Below are 25,620 nucleotides of genomic sequence, written 5' to 3'. Positions count from 1 at the left end.
TCACTGCAGATTTGACAAAATGCAAAGGTACCAATGTGAGATTTCTGAAGATAGCTACATCACTCGACCCAAGGTTTAAGAATCTGAAGTGCCTTCCAAAATCTGAGAGGGATGAGGTGTAGAGCATGCTTTCAGAAGTCTTAAAAGAGCAACACTCCAAGGCGGAAACTACAGAAACCAGACCCCCAAAAAAGAAAATCAACCTTCCGCTAGTGGCATCAGACTCAGATAATGAAAACAAAAATGCGTCAGTCTGCACTGCTTTGGATTGTTATTGAGCAGAACCCGTCATCAGCATGGATACACATCCTCTGGAACGGTGGTTTAAGCATGAAGGGACATGAATCTTTAGTGCATCTGGCACATAAATCTCTTGCAATGCTGGCTACAGCAGTGCCATGTGAATGCTTGTTCTCACTTTCAGGTGACATTGTAAACAAAAAGCGGGCAGCATTATCTCCTGCAAACTTGTAATGCTTGTAAGGCTGAGCAATTGACTGAACAAGAAGTAGGACTGAGTGGACTTGTAGGCTCTAAAGTTTTACATTGTTTTATTTTTGAATGCAGTTATTTTTTGTACATAATTCTACATTTGTAAGTTCAACTTTCATGATAGAGATTGCACTACAGTACTGGTATTAGGTGAATTGAAAAAACTATTTTTTTTACAGAGCGAACACGTGTAATCAAAAATAAATTTCAAGTGAGCACTGTACACTTTGTATTCTGTGTAATTGAAAACAATATATCTGAAAATGTAGAAAACATCCAAAAATACTTAAATAAATGGTATTCTATTATTGGTTAACGATGCGATTAATCACAGTATTTTTTAATTACTTGACAGCCCTAATTTCAATTGATATTCTATTGTTTAAAAGTGTGATTAAAACTGCAGTTATATTTGGGTTTTTTGAGTTAATTGCGTGAGCTCACTGTGATTGACAGCTGTAGTATTTTTACCACTGGGGAAATACTGGAAAGACACCAATTACTCTAGCCTAACTGTGCTTTTGACAATCTTCCCCACTATCTAAGTTTGCTCATAGCAAACTTAGAGCACTGACTGTGAGCTGCCTTTATTTATATATATTTGTAGTAAAAAAAAATATATATATATATATATATATAAAATTTTTTTTTTACTACAATGTTTTGTCTACTACTTGCTACCACTTCTTTAGTTGCAATGTTCACTGAGGGAAAACTTTAAAGTTCATTGAATGCAGGGACTGAGTCCTACCATCCTGAAAGACTTAATCTGTTTTCCTGTCATTCAGCATTGTGTGAAAGAGATCAACAGGATGTAAAAGAACAATTATGAGCTGCAGTGAGTTCACACCTCATTGTATGTTTATTAATTGTATCAGAAGAATGCATCATGGTAATGTGACTTTAGAGTTCATGCAGCAGCCCATCCAAAAAATGTGTGCAGGTTTCTTGTTTAAAAAAAAAAAAGAGATTAATATGAATATATTTCAGTACCCCTTTAAGGGCACAGGTAGTTGTTTCTAGTGTAGATTTTGTGTTAATCTGTGAAGTGTTTGCCTTTTAATTGTAGAAATGAGAATTAGGGTAATTTATGATTAACCAGAGCTCAGCAGGCCCCCCGGGCAACTCTTCTCTTCTCCCCCTCCCCCCACTTCCTTGTCTTTTCCCTGTCCCCTGGCAAGATCAGAAGTGGGAAGCCGGAGCCTGACACTGCAGGTCGGCTGTTGCTGTGGCTGGTGCCATGGAATAGGTGTCTATAGCGCTCCCCCATCTCCTGTTGCTGATGCCGGGGCTGCTCGTGCAGCGAAACCCCTCACTGCACATAGCCCTTTGTTACCTCCTCCGTGCACTCTGAGCTTCACCCTTCATTGTACATAGCCCCTAGCTATCCCCAACCTGTGCTCTCAGTAGCTTTGAATCTTTTTGAGCCATTTGAGTTATAATTTTCGTTGCAGACCACCCCCCAGCACAAGCAGGCTGGGTGGCCTGCTGAGGTGAGCCAGGGGTGGAAGGGCCACTCCCCCCACAGGCCCTGTTGTGCAGAGCTGTCCCAAGCCCCACCAGGCCCTAGCCCCAAAATAAAAGTCAAACTACACCTGTGCCCGAGCGACAGTGCCCTGTGGGGCAGAAGACCCGGAGCTTCAGAGAGCACGCCTTCCTCTGCCCCTCTGGGCTCTGGAGTTTTTATAAGATGAGGGTGGGTGGGTGGGTTTGAAAGAAAAAGGTTGAAATCGACTGTATTAGGAAATATACGGTAATCTGAAATAAGGCATTTAGATCAAAATAAGTGCCCCAACAGGCGTTTTCACCAGTTTAGTTAAAACCACAAAAATTTGTCTAGGCCTAGGACTGTCATTGACCTCAGGTATTTATCGCCACTTCCTTTTCCTTTGGAGGTGTGCCCTCCCCACACCCATACCAGCGAAGTTTAGTTTACATGAACTAATTATAATCCGTGACAGAGGCTTTTAATTCTTCTAAACAGGAAGAAGGTTGACTAAATGACACTTGGAATCTCTTTGCTTCAGCTGCTGATGGCCTTCCACTAAAATACAAAATCCAAGTCCCATTACTACCTGGTGTTACCCTGAAAAGGCAGAATCTATTCTGTAGGTTTAGCAAGGACTTTATTGAGCAGATTACTAAAATGCCACTTCTAAAAGGACTAACTGCTTTTCCAAAAAGTACAGATAGCATCAACAATCTTAAGCATTTACATGGTTCTCAGCACTATCATATCTGTAATTTACACTCTCCCCAACTCTGTGCGGTAAGAAAGTATTACCCTTACTTCTAGAACTGTGGAATTTGAAGAATAGACTTGATTGACTTGCCTAAGGCTACATTCGATGTCTATAGCAGAGCAGGAATTGAACCTAGATCTCTGAAGTCCAGTCCATGGTCTTAGCCTCAATGTCATCCTTCCTACCGTGGCTTAGTACAGCTGGGGAGAGGAGTACAAAATTCCTCTGATTCTAGGATTGTCTGGTTGCTGGAAGTAAACTAAAATAGTCCTATGACATGTTCTTTCGGAAGCTACCAGCAGCTCCATAGGAACTGTCCTGGCTGTTAGTATCAGAGCACAGCGAATGTCCCTAGCTGATTGGAAAATGGGACTAGATATAGTGTCTCCTGTACCAGGTCTATGCTACATGAAGTTAACCTTCTTATAAATAAAATGCTAATAAAAAGTTCATGACATCTGGCTAGGAAACATGAGATGAGAACATGAATTAAATTCATTGGATGAGGCATTTCAGGCCATTGCGGTCTCTTCTGTATTGCAGAAACTGTGTGAACTAACTACTGTTTAGTTCTCCTACCATTCATGTCAACACGCATGTTCCTAAAGGTATTGCTTTGAGGACCTGTAGTCCTTAACTGTTGTGTTGTACTTGATGTTAACTCTGGTGGGACATTTAATCTCCCCACTACTGTTCCTCAGTACAGTGCTCACTGCTTAAGGCAACCTCTCTAATTTACTTTGTTTTGCACCGGCTTAATTTCGACCTGAGGCCACTTAACTGTACAAATATCACTGCATGCCCCATGAAGCTCAGTTGCATGCTGTTTTCAGAGATGGACTCTCTGGGTTGGCATCAGTTACTGGTGTTTAGCTGGGACATCACATAACCGAAGATACATGCAGATGCTGGTGGCTGCTATGGAAAAACTATTTCACTAGGAAGGTGGTTGAGCACTGGAATTGGGTTACCTAGGGAAGTAGTGGAATCTCCATCTTCAGAGGTTTTTAAGGCCCGGCTTGACAAAGCCCTGGCTGGGATGATTTAGTGGGTGTTGGTCCTGCTTTGAGCAGGGGGTTGGATTAGATGACCTCCTGAGGTCTTTTCCAACCCTAATTTTCTATGATTCTATGGGAAACTAGGAGGTCCAAGCCCAGCTGAACTGTCATTTGCAACACTTTCTCATATGAACAGCTGGCTGAGATGTTACTTGGAGTGACAAGCAGTAACAGGATTTAAAGACTGAAGATTCAATATGATAAGATTGGGACAATAACAGTAGTTCCAACTTGTTACCCACACAATTCTTTAACTCTCACTCTAGGGGCGGGCACCCACCCTTACCCTGTTCCTAGGGCTCAGGTGTAACCCTGTTAATTTAGGTACCCACCTTTGCCCTTCCATGGGCTCGGGGCATAACCTTACTCTCTCTGGATTTGTGTGGTCTTTCACCAGTGAAAGCCTTACACAGTAATATCCTACTTAACCTGTATTTATTAACAATTACCAAAAAAACAAGAATGCATACACTAAATATACAGTGCTCACCACTCCCATTAAAGCAGATTAACTTTTCTTGAGGGCCGGTCAGGATCGGGTCATCTGGGGGACTCCAGTTTCTGCAGGGTGTCATTGGCAGAGTGTTGAGGTCTGGCAGCTCTGATATTGGGGCTGTGTCCTGGAGTTCGTTCCCAATAACTTCCTTTTGGACCCCAGTTTATATTGTGAAATTTGAGTCCTGCTTAGCTGTAGCTTAGCCAATCATTTTACTAATCAATCCTAACATATTGTAACCAAATTCTCTAACGTAATCATACCCCACCACCTTAATTAATTTACACCTAGCAAAATTAATTATGTAATAGACAGAAACAATCAAAGAACCAGACAAAGATCATAGAATATCAGAGTTGGGAGGGACCTCAGGAGGTCATCTAGTCCAACCCCCTGCTCAAAGCAGGACCAATCCCCAGACAGGTTTTTGCCCTAGATCCCTGAATGGCTCCCTCAAGGATTGAACTCACAACCCTTGGTTTAGCAGGCTAATGCTCAAACCACTGAGCTATCCCTCCCCTTCTTACAAACAGTAGAGAAGTAGGGACCAGAAAGATAAAACAAAGAAATGAGGATTTCCCAACCACAAACTATTGATAAGTGATTTCTTGCCAGACAGAATGCTATCAAACTCAGTTTTCTTTAACCATCTTAAGATGTTTCTTTATCTGGTGATGGTGGGCACTATTAGCACAGGATCACCTTCTTAACAGCCTTATATTACATTGTTTTGATGTAACTTAGATGGAATGTGAGGATGTGACTTCCTGCTTCCTAGCTCATGAATGTTGCTCTTAATATGGCTGCAGACAAAGGCCTTAGGCCTTACAATATGGCTACAGGAAAAGGCCTCATCCTCTCAAGCTCAGGGCAGAAAAAAAGTGAGAGCTTGGACTCAATTTAGGACTAACTCTTCCACCCAGAGGTGCTTTTGGATAGCATGGAGGCACAGTGGTAACTGACTCAGAGAATGCTGATGGACCAGAGAGTTAAGCTGGAGCAGGAGAGAGCACACATTGTGTGAGGATCTCAAGATCTACTTTCAGGTAGAAAGGATCAAGAGAGAGTGGCCCAGCTGTGTTGTCAAGGAGTTTGGATACATGGGTCCTTTACTCTGAGTACGCATCTTTTTATGTAAGTGGACTAACTTTTGCAGAATGGTTTTGAGTAGTTGCTTTTTGAGTTCTTATGCTCTCAAGAGCTCCTTTAGTTCATAGTATTCTCCCCCTCCATCTCTGTCCCACAAGTGGCACCTATAGAACTCTTCGTTCCATTCAGTCCCCCCTCCAGCCTGGCATACCCTATGGTGACCTCCCTTTCAGCTGTATGGGTTGCTGAGCAATGACCGATAAACAGATTTTAAAAGGCATATTGAGATGAAGGGAGGGATTTATACTTAGTAACAACAATTTTATTTTCTAAAAATCAAACATATGGCAAGAAATTACACTGATCACCGTGGACAAAGTATTTAGTACACCTCTACCCCGATATAACGCTGTCCTCGGGAGCCAAAAAATCTTACCACGTTATAGGTGAAACCACGTTATATCGAACTTGCTTTGATCCGCTGGAGCACACAGCGCCCCCCACCCCGACCCGGAGCGCTGCTTTACCAAGTTCTATCCAAATTCATGTTATATCGGGTCGTGTTATATCGGGGTAGAGGTGTATATATCTTTTAGCCCATATGAGGAATCAGGGAATATAATTAGCATTCATCTGTTCTTCCAGGAATTAAATTTCATTATTTTGCTATTTAATGTATGAAAATAGGCCTAAACAGATTTTCCAGGCAAGTGATGTACAAATAAACCACGAATAAGAGCAATAATGACACTGCTTTATGCCTGTTGTCAGATGTGACTCAGGCTTCTATAAATCTAGTAGGACACCAGTTGGTTATGGTTACTATCTTATCTCAACTCTTTGGGGTTATAGCAAACTCAAAGCAAGTTCTCCAGCACTGCAATCAAATTTTGGAGAAATGCACTAATACAATAAGTACAGCAAACTAATCAGCTTTTCCATTACTCTGACAGTTGTTTGTCTTCCTCTCCCCCATTGATGGGTTCCTCCACAAAGATGTGTGAGGGTTCTGTTTGCTTGCAGCAGGTAACCTCTGTTAATTCAGATAATGTGACAGCCACAAGCCTTATCTCCATTCTACTATTGCAGTAATCGAGCATTCCTATGTCCCAACTCATTACAATGAGTGTGAATTCTAATATCCTTACCATCTCTGGTCCAATAAACCCTTCAGGAAAGAGTAGAATGAGAACTTAAACAAGCTGTTACTTTCATTACTGTCTCCTAGTATTTAAAAGGATGGCTAGAGTACTACAATGGTTAACTGTTAACTTATTTTTCATTTCCATTGCTGCTCCTGCACTACGGATGACTCTGAATAGGTGTGGGGACAGGCAGACTGGATTCACACTGGTGGAAAGGCTCATGACCCTAATGTCTGGGAAAAGTGAAAGCCTGCAAGAACTGCTCTTGGGACATAGAGAGATTGACTGGGTGTACAGGTTCAAGAAACACAAAACGAGGGTCACCTCCAAAGGATATGATAAGTTCAGGCATGAGCATAGGGAAATGATACAAGACTGTTTCAGGAACAAGAGAAATGCAAATGGACAACACCATTCTGAAGTGAAATTTAACAAATAAGCATGCTGGGAAACTAATGACCCACATACTGGCCAGCTGTATCGCTGTAGTGTCTGTTCTCCTACTCAATACTGCCACTTCAACAGGCAGTATTGTCTCTAGCTGAACTGTCCCTACTCTCCCTCTCCCCTGCAGCCATTCCACTCCTTTGCAAGACGGTGACAAGGAAAGTGGAACCCAATTATGCCTTTCATGAATATTTAAGAGATCTACAGTCCATTGTAGTGTACTTAACTTATTTGATGTGGTAGTTGTCCTGCAACCTCATACATATATAACACTTCTTGAAAAGAGAGGCTCTGTGTAGCTTGCACCTAAAGTGTGCTGTGTTCTAATACCAAAACCACCATATTCTTGCACCTCAACAAATCCTACCTAAAGCATAAGATACAGAAATGCTTAAAACCATCAAGTCAAATGCTGCCATCACTTCAGTCTAACGATGGCATGGCATGCCATCAACTCGTGTTGATTTGAATTGTCACTTCTGATCGTTTACTCCACACTCTCCTTACGGATTGATATACATGATATTTAACAAGAGACATGTAATACCCAAGGAGAAATCTGACACAAATTGAACTATGACAATCACTGCCTCCGCCCAATGCCTCGCTGTCACTTACACTTATGTCAACACTATGCTGACTGCAGGCTCTTCTAAAAGTAATAGTCAAGCTGCAGCAACTTTTCTGTCCAGCTGTGCACAGGAAAGTCCTGTTCCCTCACTCCATAATTTGTAGCCAGGAACCGATATTAAACTTGCCCCTTGGTGGTGGTAATCTCGTAAAGCCCTAAAGGATAGTGGTAGGTACATCACAATTTTTGCATGCTTCCGACTATTGATATGCTAAGAATTACTTCAGGTGTTTTTTATCCTGCTAATTGCTCTTCCATATTCTCTTCTCCCTACTGACTTATCTCTGTTTGTTGCATTCTGTTGGTTATTTCTTCGTCTGGCTTCTAGTCTTTGACTCCTGTTTGGCTCAAATTTTATCTTATGTCTTGCCATTTCATCACTCTGTCCTTTATACTTTTTGTTTAGGGGTGTATCTACTCTCCAATTCTTATAACATGTCCAAGAAACCTCCATGCTAAGTTAATGGATTTTAACTTTACATTCTACTTGAACAGTTTCTGAAACCTCCTCCCCTTCTAAATTGTACGGTCACAGCACCAAACACTAGCATGAGCCTTCTTGCAGGATGCTTACTAGTTACTACTCAAACAAATTCCTGTGTTTACAGCCAGTGTATAGGCAGATACTTGAAGTTGCCCATTAGGTGTCTGAAAGTGCTTGTAATGTTCTATGCACTCTTCCAAATGAAAGGCAGTATATTCTGCCTTGAAATAAATGTTAAAATTGAGTTTTTGTTTTTAAAAATCCCTCAACACTGCACTTAGTCACTTTTTTCTTGATAGAGAGGCTGGTAGGGTAGACCCTACTAGAGTATTTGAATTAGGACCAGGGTTTGGAGCCAGATGCTCTACGTATGGTCTGTACCATTCCAGAACTTACATTGGAGTCTGTGGACTCTTTGGTAAGAGCTGCTTTGCCACCTAATACTAATTGCTCCTTCCTATATAGGTTATATCAAAATATATAGGTAATGCAAAATAGATTTCTGAAACATGATGTAGGGCAGTATCCCTGCCCACCTCACTGAATGAAAAGAGGCCACTTTGCCCACCTTACCATTATAGGTCAAACCAACTGTCCTCTCCTGCTATCCATATTTGCAGGTAAATCATTCATTATATTCAAATCAGAAACTAATCTCTTCCAGTCCATTACCCTTCTACAAGTCCACTGATGCAAACTAGCACTTGTTTCCCTATGTCCAGATTTAGGCAATACTGCCAATGAAAAGTTTTTTTCTTACCTTTTCTAGTTAGGCTCTTCCTTTACCCACTCCTCCTGCACTACATTCCAGGGTACCTTCCTCATTGAAGAAGCAGCTTTAGCATTCTGCCGCAAATTTTTGGAAGCTTTACTGCAATTGTTGGCTCCATTTGGACAATTCCTAGCCCAGAATAGCTTCCTTTGGAACTCTAATCTCCTTTTAGGAGGAAATGAAATGGAAGGGCTGAAAGCACACTGGCTGTGGTAAGAAGCCACAGAGGGTCCTGTGGCACCTTTAAGACTAACAGAAGTATTGGGAGCATAAGCTTTCGTGGGTAAGAACCTCACTTCTTCAGATGCAAGTCATCTGAAGAAGGGAGGTTCTTACCCACGAAAGCTTATGCTCCCAATACTTCTGTTAGTCTTAAAGGTGCCACAGGACCCTCTGTGGCTTTTTACAGATTCAGACTAACACGGCTACCCCTCTGATACTTGGCTGTGGTAGTAGAATTAGGGTCACACTTAAAGAATCTCACTGTGCTGGTCACTGTCACTTTTGGTAGTCAGAGAAAGAGGCAGCTTGCAGATTCAGCTTTTGCAGCCCACTCTGTAGAAAGGTTTGGGCATCCAAAGATCCCCAGCAGAAGCATGTATTTAAATTCTGAGTTAAAGAAGGGAGATCTTGAACTGAACCATATCTGTCCTGTGGTCAGTTCAGAGGTTTGGGTATACAGGACCAAATTGTCCATGATGTTGTTTTTCTGGCTTAACCAGATATTTGACAGGGCTTTGTCCTTTTCCCTGAAAATTCCCCATTTACCCAAAATAATATGTTAATACAAGGAATATTCCAACTCCAGAGGGTCTGCTTTCTCTTTCCAGGGAATGACTTTCCCTTCCTCCTAACTCCAGGAGCCTTAGGACTTAAGGGCTGTCATGCAACTCAACTTGGCTAGCCTCCCTCCATGATGGAGATTCTCAGTTCCAGCTGATGCAGAAGCAGCACTCCCAGTTTCTTCAAGGAGGACTTTCCATGAAGACTAAAAGACATATTTGGCAATTCTCTAAAATCCAGCCAGTTTAAAAATCATGAGGAAACCAGCTCAGCTTCTGCCTGTTTACAGCTACATTTCTGATTAAGGGCGACTATACAAGGCCCTATCAAAACTCTCATGTAAGCAGTTATACCACTATAGCCCCCGGTGTGGATATTTGTATTAAGGTACAAGAGTGCCTTTTTTTTTTTTTTTTTTTTTTTTTTTAGCTTAAACTCCTTCCCAAGAGACAAACTAAACTGAAAAGACACTCGTACTGGAATGTGTCTGCCAGGGTGCTGGTGCTATATTGGTTTAAATTCACATCTTCGGTTATACCTAGATAGAGAAGTCCTTAAGTAACTACACCTCTACCCCGATATAACACACATTCGGATATAACGTGGTAAAGCAGCGCTCCGGAGGGGCGGGGCTGCTCACTCCGGTGGATCAAAGCAAGTTTGATATAATGTGGTAAGATTTTTTTTTTTTTTTTGGCTCCCGAGGACAGCGTTGTATCGGGGTAAAGGTGTATACATACATGAATCCTAGTTTGAGATTGGGGCAATCAGTTTACATTACCTTTTTAAGAGTCATGTGTTACAGGGGTGATAACAGGACTGTAGAAAAACAAGTGATTTTTAAACAATTATGGCATTTTGATTAACTTATATCTCTAATCTTATGGGGGAGGGGGAGATGGACCCACCTCATACCGAAAAAGTGAGGACATCAGAGTCAAATTAAGTGGCTAAAACAAATATGGATCACTCAAGCAGCGGAGTGTTTGGTCACAGCTCCTTTGAAATTCTTTTAAAAACAAATCAAGTCACTCTTACAGAGGACGAAGCCCATATCAAGCTTGAATAATTGGTTTTTAGAATGCAGTATGCCTTCCAAAGGAACAAATGTCTTGCAATCTCAAATAGTGCAGTAGATTGTTGTTTCCCCAAAATTCCCTGCTCATGGAGAGTGATTCTTCATCCCAAAATAAGTTATGTGAAAACACAGGCTTAGACTGGAATGGCCCATTTTTATATGTGGGGAGTGATTCTACTTTTTGGCATTGGAGCCAGGAAGGCTAGCAGGTTGGATTATCTCAGATTTTTATTATCAAGGCTTGCTTCAGAATGCAGTCTTTTTTTTTTTTTTTAAATGTCTGTTCCATTTTGAAAGATTTTTCATTCCGTTAATCAGTTTATCTAGAATAAAAGTGAACATTTAAAATCTTATTCCATTTCTTGGACTGGTGGTTTTTTTTGGACTGAAATCTCTGGGTGGGGCACAAAAAGGGGCACGGCTCTGGATGCAGCTTTGATAGTACGTCGGTATAGATTTGCCACAGTGAGCAGTAACAAGTTGGTTTCAAGCGAGTTCCATCCATGCAAATCATAGGTTCCCTTGAATATATTTGATATTTGTACCAGGACATCTATATCGGTGGCTTGTCATAGATGGTGGGAGTTGAGGTGAAGACCCAGTGTAAGCTAGCCCTAAAGCTAATGTTGATGTTACCTCTGTTCTAAGCAAATGTGCCCTGGATCATAATGGGTGACATACTGCCTGCACTCTGGTCCTGTTGAAAGATACATTTTTTAATTTTTTTTTTTAAATTAATGGAGATACCCCATCTCCTAGAACTGGAAGGGGCCTTGAAAGGTCATCAAGTCCAGCCCCCTGCCTTCATTAGCAGGACCAAGTACTGATTTTGCCCCAGATCCCTAAATGGCCCCCTCAGGGGTTGAACTCACAACCCTGGGTTTAGCAGGCCAATGCTCAAACCACTGAGCTATCCCTCCCCCAATAAAGGACTTGATAACTTTTGTGATTAAGTATTGTCACTTTTTGAATAAAAGCATCCTTCCTTCCTTAGAACAGTGTTCCAGGGTTCATTGCAAAATGGTGTCATATGTGATCAGTCGGGAATGTTGTTTGCCTGAGATCAGTTGACTAATACTGTGTTTTCCAAGCCACTTGGGATGAGCTAACAACTTGGTATCTCCACTAGTGTTTGGAATTAGTCATTAGCCAATTAGACTAAAGTGCTGCTTGCATTTATCATGCCCTAATAATCCATACAATTTAGTGTAAGGTTTGAAACATTACTGCTGTATTTGAAGGAGCCACATCTCCAAGATAACCAACTCCCGTCATAAAACCATAAAGGCTTCATATGTCAATTAATACCCAGCACATGGTATGTACAAATGAGTCTTTAGACCCAGGCATCTTTAGCAATAGAGATGTATATTAAAGGAAATGATCTAGCCCAGAGGTTCCCAAACTTATTTGGCCTACCGCCCCCTTTTCAGAAAAAAAATTACTCAGCGCCCCCCTGGAAATCTACCTTCTTTAAGTGAACAAACAGAAAGATGCAGTGACAAATTTGCGTTCTTTTATGTATCTATATTTCTACCTACATCCTACAATATAGTAAAGAAAGATGTGTTATTAGAATATCGCCCACGACATCTGGTATACAGCGTTTTTTGCGTAATACGGCAAAAGACAACCAAACTAAAATACTAATGAAACTAATAAACTGGGTTTTGTTCTTTGCTCAGCAATAGATATATGTATTTGATATTAAATTGTCAAATATCAAACTAAATTTATCAAGAAATAATTAATTTAAAAAATAATCAATATGCAATTAAAAATCAGTTAATAGTTTTAATTTAGTTTGCCCTTATTTAAATAATTGTTCCTTATTAACACATGCCTTATTTACCAATTAACACAGATGATTCGATAGATATAAATAAATGTTATAGTTAACAGGTTTTTTTACGATTTCATTCCCCTGTTTTCGTTAATATTGTAATAAAAAATATGACAAATATATTGACTATACACTTAAAATAGTACTGTACCGACACAAGCCTGCTATGATTTTATTATTAGTAAGCAGTAGAGACACAGAACGTACGGTAGATATGTACGAAAATGTATAAAAATACTCACGTGTAAATTGCTGTTTTATTGAAACAACAATAATACAATTTGCTTTGTATGTGATCCGTAATCCGTAAAGATCGAAGGTATTGAATATGAATAAAAAAATTTAAATACTTATTGCACTATTGTTAACTGCTTTTTACACAATTCAGAAACAATCTAAATTAGATTTCATACATGTCACCTATTTATAGTATCGTATTGTAAACAAGTCCTTACACGCACATATTCCTGCCGATGCATGCTGGAGTTCCCGACAATGCGCGACACGCTCGCCTGCCAACACTTGCTTGTTAAGAGCTGTTGGTGGACTTGACAACTGATCGGTTATAATTTGTGAATTTATTTGGAAAATAAAGTAATCACTACAACTTTAACTCTGTTACACAGCAGATGAAACATGTATCAACGGTTTTTCAAAATTTTCTTATATTCTCTTCTTTCTTTATGCTTCCACCGCCCCCTTATTTTTATTCAACGCCCCCCCAATTGCACCCGAGGTTACTACTGCCCCCCTGGATCATTCCAGCGCCCCCCAGGGGGCAGTATCGCCCACTTTGGGAACCACTGATCTAGCCAAAAGACTGCAAAATTTCATTAGTAAAGTGTCTAAGTGATCACCAAACCAAAGGTGATCCTTCACTCAGGTTCCTTATCTTGTTGTTTTTCCATGACACATAGATGCTAAATAAAATTCCAATAAATTGAATGAGACTTGGTTGTAAAGGGTGTGTATCTGAATGGTTGCTGTTTGGTGAGTTTCTTTATGCAAAATAGAACACTCTTATACAAACCATTTGTGCGAAAAGGAAATGTTGCTTTTTATTTTTAAATTGCTCATTAGCACTTACCTCTGACTTCTTAGTATAGGATATGTTACGCTAATTTTAATAGTTAAATTTTAAATATCAAAGCTTGAGCTTGTAAATAAGGGTTTGGAGATCTTGGATTTCTAATCTATGGTAGCATTTTAAAAGTGTGTTAATAACATTAAAGAACTACAGCAACCAAACTTAAGACTGCTTTATAACTGGCGCTTGGCATTTCAAAGCGTTGTATCCAAACATTAACGTTCTCTTAAGTTTCTGAGGTGCAAGGGTTATTCTGTTTTTATAGATGGGAAAGCAAAATTGTTGACTTCCAAAGGCCACAGAGAGAGTCTGATAGAGCCGGGTATGGACACCGAATATCTCGCTCCCAGAAACATGCTGCCCAGTCCACAACATCACACTGTCTCCTCTTCACTTAAAACTGTTGTAATTATTATTGTGGAGGATTTTTTTCACTGCTGCGATCCATTATAAAATCTCAGAACTGATTTAGCAAAAAAAAATCTTTCACAGAATGGTAAGGGAAGGTGGGTGTGTCCCCTCTCCCGTTTCCCTCCCCCCACTTATTTATGGTTTTGGTAATCATTAGTTAAAATGTAATTCTAAGATAGGCTACTTTGAAGCTATTGTGTTAGACTATTTTCTTTTTTGCATACACTGTGGGAACAGAAAATAGTATTCGATACGTGCTTTAATTAAGATTTCTCAGCATTTTCTGTAATTGTCTTAACAACAAGACAGGCACTCTTCTGAAATGAGTTGAAGTTTTTCTAACTTGGGGGGAAAGAACAGTAAGCTAGCATCTGAATGGAAATATTAGATTGGTACTGACATGGTGATGTCTAGAAGTTGTTCTCCTTATGCTGTGGCAGTTCAACTTAAGATGCACATGGCCTTACTTTATGAACTTCTTAAATAGGTTTATTTAAAAAAAAAATAGTTTTTAAAATTAAATCTTGTTTACAGCCAGGTTGATGAAGTTTTGCGTGTTTTAAGGGACATTACAACTACGTTGATGTCTTAAAGTCAGAGAAATTGTTCACCTTTTTAAAACATTACCATTTACCTTGAGTCACATGTTCCATTTTATTGGCCTCCTTCATATAGAAAATAGAGCATTTGTGTTAGGTTTAACTGATATCTAATGCTATATCTTCTATGTGAAAGGAAGTATTATGTACACTTTTCCATGTTTTACATCATGGTATTTTGAATAACCATGTTTCCATATTCACATCAATTTTTTTGTTTTTTGTTTTGTTTTCAATTTATGCACAGCACTTGCTCTGAAATTTGGGGACTGAGTACACCAAATACGATAGATCAGTGGGATACAACAGGCCTTTACAGCTTCTCTGAACAAACCAGGTGAATATGCTGCCCTCTGTCTCATCATAGAGATCTTGTGGGAGGGATTGGCTTTGGAGGGTCTGTAGAGGGATGCTTTTGCTGTAAATTTTACTAAAATGCTTCCTAGTTATCATATGGTACAGCACTCTAAAAACAATTGCTTGCCACTATTTTAAAAAAAAAAAAAGATTCTCAGCTGATGTTTTGACCAATGAAAATTCTAATTCTGGAATAATCCTCCTCCCACACCAATGCCATTGAAAGAATGGGAAGACTTGGAAAATGCAAGCGCTAATGTGTTTTGGTATTTTTAACAACCAGGTTAGCACACTTAACTCCTTAGGCCTAATTATACAAAGTTTTTAAATTGCTTTGTATGTCATAGATTTTTGAACTAGTAGCACATATCTGATCAATTAGCAAGATTTAAAGAATTATTCTTTTAAAAAAAATTAAATAGGGTTTTTATTTTTTCATGTCACCTTTACTTTGTGTATTGAGGTTTGTCTCTCCCATCCCATAACAATCATAAACATCTGCATTTGTGTAAGCTTATGCAGTCTGTCTTAAAACTAGCAAAACACTTTCAACTGGTAGCAAGGTACATGAATACTCAAATACATAATTAAATTGCACCCTTTTACAAGATGTGTTTTGATGCTTTTTGCATTATTGTTATACTGCCATGTGGATCACCTGAGCAGCTGACTGCTTTAGGTTTATTTGAAGTCCTCTGGAAATTACTCTGCTTAAAGCATCCATGCTACAGTGTAGTCCTGAAGGGTAGAAATCGAGGGAGTGTTCATCGTGTGCAATATTACAAATGTCTTGTACCTGTCAAATTCATATGAAGTATTCATCTTATGTGCTTGGAGGTGGAATGGCTTTTTAATGAATCCCAAACTCATTGGCATTAACTTATTCTAGAGCTTCTCAAGTTACTTTAAAAATACTACCTTCTGAAGTTCTCCAGCAACAGCAATTTAAATATTGTAATCCTTTTGTTTTCTGAGGGGGTAGAGAAAACACTCAACCCCCCATTCCCCAACCTTTTGATTATGATGATTTTTAAGATACAGCCTGTAAATATTTTTGAACATCTTCCCCATATAGGTCTCTCGATGGCCGTCTACAGGTATCTCATCGTAAAGGATTACCACATGTTATTTACTGCCGCTTGTGGCGCTGGCCAGATCTTCACAGTCACCATGAACTTAAGGCAATTGAAAACTGTGAATATGCTTTTAATCTTAAAAAGGATGAAGTATGTGTAAATCCTTACCACTATCAGAGAGTGGAGACACCAGGTAGGAAGACTGCCGTTAGACATTTTAAAGAAGCCCCAGTACAATGTTTACCCAGAAAACTCTTAATAGATTAGTTGGAGTCCATTAGTAATATTTAGGGTACAAAAGTGAGCAGAAAAGGGTTGTCCATGCGGTTTTGCCAAAATGGCAAGATTTGGATGAAAAAATAGCATAGATTTTGCAAACTCAAATAATTTGACTGTCAGTTAACTTTTCAATTGTGGTAATATAGAAAAACTTCTAAAATGTGTATTTTATTTATGTTGGACAGTTTCAAAACCTCAGTTTAGCATGAAAATGTCTGCAATTAGTGTAGTGAAATCCACCTGCCTTTGACTACTGAAAACATAAATGACTATGTCCAAGTTAGTTGATATGGAATAGTCTTATTAAACAGGCTTTTTACAAATCTGATACTTCTGATAACTGATTTAGAGCTACTCTGTAATTGCCTGAGTTTCAAAACAGCTCAGCATATCTGAAGATCTGGTTTTCGTAGAACATAGAGAAGTAAAATAGATATTTATGGGATCTCACTAATGTTTTATATTCTACTTTCCCAGTTTTGCCTCCTGTGCTAGTGCCACGACATACTGAGATTCTAACAGAACTTCCGCCTCTTGATGACTATACTCATTCCATTCCTGAAAACACTAACTTTCCAGCTGGAATTGAACCACAGAGCAATTATATACCAGGTATCTTTCTTTTTTAAAAGATACTATCTCTTTATATTAGTGGTTAATGTCCATGTAATAAGTCAAAGGTAGACATTAAATTAAATCTGTAATTGTTCAGATTACTAGAAAGACAAACTCAGGATATGCTTTCTAAACTTCAAAGTGAGGTTTTTTTGTAGCTATAATAATTCAAGTGAAAATATTTATAAATATGGTTTTGTACAAAACAATTCTGTATGCTTTTACTAAACTAATAAACCAGCATTGTTTGTTAAAACAAAAATATGACACAGTGTACATGTTTATTTTTATTAGACAGCATGTCTAGGATTTGAGATGCTGTTGAGGACAGTGGTCTGACTTGATAAATGATCTGGAAAGGGGGCGGTGAACATTGAAGTGACAAAATTTGCAGACAATTACAAAATTTCTTAAAATAGTTAGGTCCAAAGCTGATTGCCAGGAGTTACACTACTGGGTAACTGCATGACAAAATGGCAGATGAAATTCATTTTTGGTAAATGCAAAGTAATGCACATTGGAAAACATAGTCCCAACTATACGTTCAAGGTGATAGCTATTACCACTCAAGAAAGAGAACTTGAAGTCATTGTGGATAGTTCTATGGGAGCACCTTCTCAGTGAGCAGCAGCCACATCTTGAATACTGCATACAGTTCTAGTTGCCCTATCTCAAAAAAATATATATTAGTATTAGAAAATGTACACAAAGGAAACAATGATGGAGGGGGGAAAAGGTGAGGAGATATGGTAGAAGTCTTTAAAATCATTAATGGTGTGGAGAAAGTGAATGGGGAAGTGTGTTATGGGAGGGGGTAAATAACCAGAACTAGAGCTTACCCAATGAAATTAATAGTCAGCAGGTTCAAAAAAGAATGAGGTAAGTTCATGGAGGATAGGTCCATCAATGGCTATTAGCCTAGATGGTCAGAGGATGCAACCCCATGCTCTGGATGTTCCTAAGCCTCTGACTGCCAAATGGTAGGACTGGATGATATGGGCTGTATGACCTGTCAAGGCTGCACGTATTTTTCTAAAGTTACTGCACGTGCAGAACTTCAGTTTTCAAACTGTCTAGTAATGAGGGTCTTCGATACCAAACTTCAGCTTTCTGTTTTGGGCTGCTTTGGTGCTAGGTAGGGAGATCTGTGTTCTGAGGCAAAAACCATATATGGAAAATGTGAATGACAAAGGTTGAAGGTTAGCAACTGAAAACAGGAGGGATTAATTAGATGAGAAACAGTTATTGACCTTAACCATAGCTGTTGGCTCAACCGTAATGTATGCATCAGAGGTGGGAAGAATCCATTTTCACAGTGGATTGTGTTTATATTAAAATAAACAATAACAAAAAACAATTCTCTCTTAAGGACTTCTTGAAACCATTCTTTTCACTACTTAGAGTTATCTTAATATAAACGTGGCTAGTAATCTGATGTGCTAGAATGATAGTACCGTTCAGAAAAGAGTTACCTTGGGTACTTTATTGTGTGCAAGCAGAACGTTCATTTCTGGTATCTACAGCCGTGATCCCATTGAATATGTGTGAAAGATTTCCACGATACACGCTAGCTTTTTATGACTTCATTGTAAATTTGTTTGGTATCTGTGAAAGTTGAATTTCTTGTCTGACTTTTAGTCCTGTTCAATTCCTTTGATCCCCCAAGTGCAATTTTGGATTAGTGCATGACTTTAAAATCTTTTTGCAATACTTATTCTAGCATAAGTAAAAATTCAAAGTTGAGGGCTTTTTACTATTCATTTAGTTACAATATTAACCATCTCTCAATTACCATGGTAATATATCTATTTTAATAGCAATCAAGTTCCCTCCAGTCATTTAAGGTTTATTGAAGATATTTAAATCTTTTCCTTTTAGTTTGTAAACCGTAAAAAGGGAAAGGCATCAATAGGTGCCTTGATAGCAAAAGGCTTGCCTGGCTCAGAGATTTCATATAGAAAATGGCTGCCTGAAGTGCAGTGAGTTAATGCCTTCAAGGCAGTATAGAAAATACATATTTTGGGGGGCAGAGGAAGCCAACCGTAGTCTCCTGTGTGGTGTGTGTTTTTTTTTTTTTAAACTATTGCCACTCTCAAATTAGACTTCCAGTATCAAAAACCCTCTTAAATTGTTTGTCATTAGTAGGGCTGTCGATTAATCACAGATAACTCAGGCGATTAATGCAAAAAAATTGCGATTAATAGCACTTTTAAACAATAGAATACCAATTGAAATGTATTATATTTTTGGATGTTTTTCTACATTTTCAAATACGTTGATTTCAGTTACAGCACAGAATACAAAATGTATAGGGCTCATTATAATAAAAAAATATAAAAATATTTGCACTGTAAAAATGATAAAGAAATAGTTTTTTTCAGTTCACCTCATACAAGTACTGTAGGGTTTTCTTATTTTTTATTACAAATATTTGCACTGTAAAAAAAATATAAAGTGAGCACTGCCCACTTTGTATTCTGTGTGGTAATTGAAATCAATATATTTGAAAATGTAGAAAACATCCAAAAACATTTAAATAAATGGTATTCTATTATTCGTTAACAGTGCGATTAATTTTTTTAATCGCTTGATACCCCTAGTGATTAGTTAAAATTTAACAGATTGAAATTTTCTTTAAAAAGCTAAGGAAGGTGACAAGCATAAGAACTTTTGTGGTGCTTTGAAAACAAGTTGGAATTGCCTAGAATCCGAGAAGGGAACTGGCATGGATGGGATCATTGTCGATTGGAAGGTATAGCTAGTGGGGGACATAAGCTTTCCTTGGATGTTGAAGAAGGAAATGGGTGGAACTGTGGACTGTTGTAGTGAGGGTTGGTTTTCTGTAATGTAGCAAATTCTAAAATGTGGGAAGGGTAACTGATAACATGGCTATCCTACGTGAAGGTGGCTAGTTCATGGATTTTTTCAGTGTTGAGTTCACCAGAGGGTTTCTCACTTTTAATTCTAGTAAATGTGAAAGCTGTTGATCCAATACTGCAAAATTCTGCAACTGGCTGAAATGCAAGCATGCTATAGCATGCTACAAACAAGAATTGCATATAAGTTATATATACATTTATGTAGTGAACACTTGACAAATGTCTATGTTGTTGGTTTTTTTTTTTTTTTACAAGATTACACACAAATTTCACCTAGATAAGGCACAGACTTAGGGCTAGAAGGTGTTCCAGATGGTGCTGTGACAAATAACACCCACCAATGTGAAGTCCTAACTCACTGCTCAGATAGTGTATGGCATTCTCGAATGAAAATCCTAAAAACTTAGCTCACTGAATGCTTACAGGATTAACATATGTAATATTGATACAATTTGTTTGCTCTTGGCAGAAACGCCACCACCAGGATATATCAGTGAAGATGGAGAAACAAGTGATCAGCAGTTGAACCAAAGCATGGATACAGGTAAAACATATTCATCTCTTCACTATATGTTCAGAGTTGGGATTTCTAGATGTGATCATCTAGCACAATGGGATGACTTCTTTCAACCATGGTTGTAATAATGGAGGTCTGACAGGCCTACTTTAATTGTAAGCCTAACTGTGGAAAGTGGGTAGAGGTTCATAATTTGCTAGTGTCCTGTTATATAAAATTAAAAAAAATGTAAAGGGGTGAGGGGAACTGAATTAATTAAAAAATAAATGGTTTACTGATACCACTCAAGGACTGTGTTTAAGATTGACTGATAAGGGGATCAGAAAGCAATGGACCATAAGAACATAGAATGGCCATACTGGGTCAGACCAAAGATCCATCCAGCCCTGTATCCTGTCTACTGACAGTGACCATTGGCAGGTGCCACAGAGGGAATGAACCTAACAGGTAATGATCAAGTGATCTCTCTCCTGCCATCCATCTCCATCCTCTGACAAACAGAGTCTAGGGATACCATTCCTTACCCATCCTGGCTAATAGCCATTAATGGACGTAACCTCCATGAATTTATCTAGTTCTCTTTTAAAACCCTGTTATAGTCCTAGCCTTCACAACCTCCTCAGGCAAGGAGTTCCACAGGTTGACAGTGCGCTGTATGAAGAACTTCCTTTTATTTGTTTTAAACCTGCTGCCCATTAATTTCATTTGGTGGCCCCTAGTTCTTATATTTTGGGAACAAGTAAATAACTTGGTTTTGTGAGATCTTTTTGAAGTTCTTCACAGTCTGCTTTGGTCTTAACCATCTTGAGCAGTTTAGTATCGTCTGCGAACTTTGCCACCTCACTGTTTACCGCTTTCTCCAGATCATTTATGAATAAGTTGAAGAGGATTGGTCCTAGGACTGACCCTTGGGGAACACCACTAGTTACCCGTCTCCATTCTGAAAATTTACCATTTATTCCTACTCTTTGTTCCCTGTCTTTTAACCAGTTCTCAATCCATGAAAGGATCTTCCCTCTTATCCCAAGACAACTTAATTTACGTAAGAGCCTTTGGTGAGGGACCTTGTCAAAGGCTTTCTGGAAATCGAAGTACACTATGTGCACTGGATCCCCCTTGTCCACATGTTTGTTGACCCCTTCAAAGAACTCTAATAGATTAGTAAGACACGATTTCCCTTTACAGAAACCATGTTGACCGTTGCCCAACAATTTATGTTCTCCTATGTGTCTGACAATTTTATTCTTTACTATTATTTCAACTAATTTGCCTGGTACTGACGTTAGACTGACCGGTCTATAATTGCCGGGATCACCTCTAGAGCCCTTTTTAAATATTGACATTACATTAGCTATCTTCCAGTCATTGGGTACAGAAGCCGATTTAAAGGACAGGTTACAAACCATAGTTAATAGTTCCGTAATTTCACATCAGAGTTCTTTCAGAACTCTTGGGTGAATGCCATCTGGTCCCGGTGACTTGTTACAAAATTGGTACTTCAAAAAATAGGCCTAATGTGGCAAAATAATGAGAGGATAAACCATTCTTCCCATCATCCTTTTTGGGGCCTTTAAAAAGAAACTTGAGGAAAAAAGAAATTTTTACCATCCTCGTGGCGGTAGCAAAAGGATTGTTGCTGTGACACCAGACCTTAATAGTCCCGTGGGGACGCTTGACTATCATCACTTCATCAGAGGGGAACTCAGCTTGATACATGTGAGATCCTGCTGTCTTGCCTCCCTCATTTGTCCTTTGCCATCCCCACCACTATCTTGCGCCTGTCCTGTGTCTTCCTCTCTCTCTTGGCTTTTCACCTGATTGTAAAATCAACTGCGCTGCACAGCACTAGCATAGCGAGATGAGTTGGCCCAACCAGCTCTGCTTGGTTGAAGGACCAGTGAAGGAAAGGAATCTAATCAGACCAACCAAATGATGTTCCAGGCCAGGGAGATGAGTTGGAGTACAGAGGTGGCCGATCTGCCAACCAAAAGCATCTGTCTGAATGACCAGCTGACTTATATCCTGAGAACATCAACAAAAGCTGTATTTCCCCCCCCCCCCCCCCCCCCATTTATACTATCCTATCTCCTGTCTATCTTGTGGCTGTTTTGTCAAAAGCAGGAAAGGAACTGTCATTCCCAACTCAGGCCTAGTCTTCACTTACCGGCTGGTCCGAAGGCACGCAATCGATGTTCTGTGATCGATTTATCGCGTCTGGTTAAGACGCGATAAATCGATCCCGGATCGATCCCGGAAGTGCCCACAATCGGCGCCGGTACTCCAGCTCTCCGAGAGGAGTACGCAGCGTCGACGGGGGGAGACTTCCGGCCGCGTCTGGACCCCGGTAAGTCCGGACTAAGGTACTTCGAATTCAGCTACGTTATTAACGTAGCTGAATTTGCGTACCTTAGTCCGAAGTCCGGACTAAGTGGGGACCAGCCCTCAGAATTACACAACAGAACTAACCCTTTTTTCCCCACTAAGGAGGACTGTTTGGCAGAATAAGAGACTGTAATCACTATTCATCCATTTAAAAAAAAAAAGTGTTGATAGATTTTGACCGTTTATTTTGCATTATCACTCAATTTTAGTTTCAGTTTGTTTTGCATTTTTTAAAATCTTTTACATTTGTGTATGTTAATCAGTACATTTTTAACCTTGTGGAATAAATTTTATAGTACATTTGCTAGGGTACAAAGCAGGCTGAGGTCTCTATCAACCAAATCCTTGGCCTTGTTTTAAAACTGTTTAACTTTGGACCGTTTCAGGGTCCTGTTAACACGTTTGACAATTTGGGCCCTTTATTCCATCTAAATTAACAAAACACCTTTTCACCACAAATCATGATGGCATGCCTCTGGTATATACAAGCATATTATTCCAATCTCCTCTTCTGAAATTTCAATACTAATTTAGTATGAACAATGACTATATATGGAAATGACTTCTTACAAAAGAACATAACTATCCCAGGTAGTTTCAAGGATGAATCATACTGGGGCATACTTGCCAATATCTTGCCAGACTATCCTGAAAAGAGCATCTTGTAGATAAGTTTATATTAGCCAAGGAAGTTGATACTTTTGTTTCCAAAGTCTAGGGGGCTGCTTGATCAGATCTGCTTAATTAAATAGTATGACAATTTTGAAAACCTTATTCTATATAACTTTTTTTCTTGTTGTGCTCATCACCATGGTGTGAGAGCATCAACAATGACTCTGTCTGCACAAGTACCTCTGATGTAGAGAAGTATTCCCATTTGACATATAGGGAACGGAGGCAGATATTAAGTGAATTTGGCCAACGTCACACAGGAAGACTGGCAGAACTGAGAGTAAAACTTTGATCTCATTGGTCCCGGTCCTTTGCCTTAACTGTAAGATTCCCTGACTGGCGGTTAGACATCCCCCTAACTTTGCATGACTAGTGCTTGATGCTACCAGTGCTGGTGACAAAATATATGTAAAATCAATTGCAAAAGGAAATTGCTAATCTCGTTTGGCCAGTAACATGGGGCAAAAGACTAATCCAATCTTGCTCACTATGTACTCTTGGGAGAATTCTGTGCCAAAAAAATGAATTCTGCACACACTATTTTAAAATTCTGCACATTTTATTTGTCAAAATAACACTATATAATCATGCCAATTTCAATTATTTTGGTAACTTATTTCAAAATACCTGTCAGAAACTATCTCTGTAACAACACAGACAAACAGAAATTTTCCCCAGGAGTAGAGTTAAAGAAACCTCTACAACAACTCAGTTCCTGTTCCTGTCACACATCACCTCCATATTGGTACACATAACAAAATTCATTCCGCACGTGGATGTAAAAAATTAGAGGGAACGCTGGTCAGCACTGTTACCTCTGGATGAGAAGTTCCTGCTGACAGTGCGTACAAATTGCCAACATTAAACACAGACTGCCAAGATAGACTGTCTTACTTAAATTGGACTCTAACTATGCTAGTTTAGATAAGGGCTGCAGGGCCTCACCAGTATAAACTCGATGCCTTAGTTAAAAGGCTAACCTGCTAGAAGCAACCTTGTGTTTTGTGTCTTTGCCTCTTTCCCCTATATTTCTTCTCCAGTCCATAGCAGACTGTGCAGGAGAGTTCATGTTTCTTTTCTCAGTCTTTCTTCATCCTTCCGTAAAGAATAGTCTTTTAAATATATAATCCTAGCTGTGTCATTTCCAAAGACATGCCTGGCCTCCAGTGAAAGTTTGGATCTCAAAGCTTCATGAAACCTCTGTATTTGTCACATCTACCTTCTTTTCTAGCTGCCCTCACTGGAAGAAGCCACTGGTTTCTACAGTCGATAAAAATAGACAAAATATACATGAGGATATAAGATATAATCACGAGATGAATGTAATGTGAGTTCCTGACAAATACTTAAGATTTCAGCATTAAAAGTGTTTAATACAGTAGAACCTCATTTACGAACATCAGAGTTACAAACTGATTAGTCAACCACACACCCCTTTGGAACTGGAAGTACGCAATCAGGCAGCAGAGACCAAAAAAAGCAAATACTGTACAATACTGTGTTAAATGTAAACTACTAAAAAAAGGGGGAAAGGTTTTAAAAGAAATTTTTTTTTTTTTTACAAGGTAAGGAAACTGTACTTGTTTCATTTAAATTAAGATGGTAAAAAGCAGCATTTTTCTTCTGCATAGTAAAGTGTCAAAGCTATATTATGTTAATGTTCAGTTGTAAACTTTGGAAGAACAGCCGTAATGTTTTGTGCAGAGTTATGAACAACCTCTGTTCCCGAGGCCTTCATAACGCTAAGGTACTACTGTACTAACAAAAAGCAAAAGTAGCTTCTAAAGTGTGTATACAGTTGGGCAGTTATGTGTATTGATATTTTAAACTAAGGATAAGGCACTTCATTTCTGAGTGTTTCATTTAGATTACGGAAGACCATGGTTCTTCATATGCTAGCATTATATTACGATATTATTCTTCATAATGAACTACAAACACATCTGAAATCTTAACAGAGGGTCCTGTGGCACCTTTGAGACTAACAGAAGTATTGGGAGCATAAGCTTTCGTGGGTAAGAACCTCACTTCCTTGCAAGTCATCTGAAGAAGTGAGGTTCTTACCCACTAAAGCTTATGCTCCCAATAATTTTGTTAGTCTCAAAGGTGCCACAGGACCCTCTGTTGCTTTTTACAGATTCAGACTAACACGGCCACCCCTCTGATATCTGAAATCTTGCAACCA

The 25,620-nt window shown here is 39.1% G+C and overlaps 1 protein-coding gene across 5 annotated transcripts in view; it reads left to right on the top strand.

The window, feature by feature from the left end:
- Positions 1–25,620, top strand: part of SMAD2 (SMAD family member 2) — a 77,196-nt gene that overhangs the window by 34,859 nt on the left and 16,717 nt on the right. For 3 of the 5 annotated variants that reach the window (XM_005305423.4, XM_005305421.4, XM_065598703.1), the window contains exons 3-6: positions 14,906–14,995; positions 16,091–16,284; positions 16,848–16,982; positions 20,334–20,408. In XM_005305423.4, coding sequence (XP_005305480.1) covers positions 14,906–14,995; positions 16,091–16,284; positions 16,848–16,982; positions 20,334–20,408 — 494 coding nt within the window. The remainder of the gene's footprint in view (positions 1–14,905; positions 14,996–16,090; positions 16,285–16,847; positions 16,983–20,333; positions 20,409–25,620) is intronic. The other 2 variants (XM_065598704.1, XM_005305422.4) reach the window with 1 other exon arrangement.

The sequence above is a fragment of the Chrysemys picta genome, chromosome 6 (assembly GCF_011386835.1).
Source record: "Chrysemys picta bellii isolate R12L10 chromosome 6, ASM1138683v2, whole genome shotgun sequence".
Classification (NCBI taxonomy): Eukaryota; Metazoa; Chordata; order Testudines; family Emydidae; genus Chrysemys; species Chrysemys picta.
The sequence above is the reverse complement of the archived record's forward strand: the minus strand, read 5'-3'. Positions and strand labels throughout refer to the sequence as shown.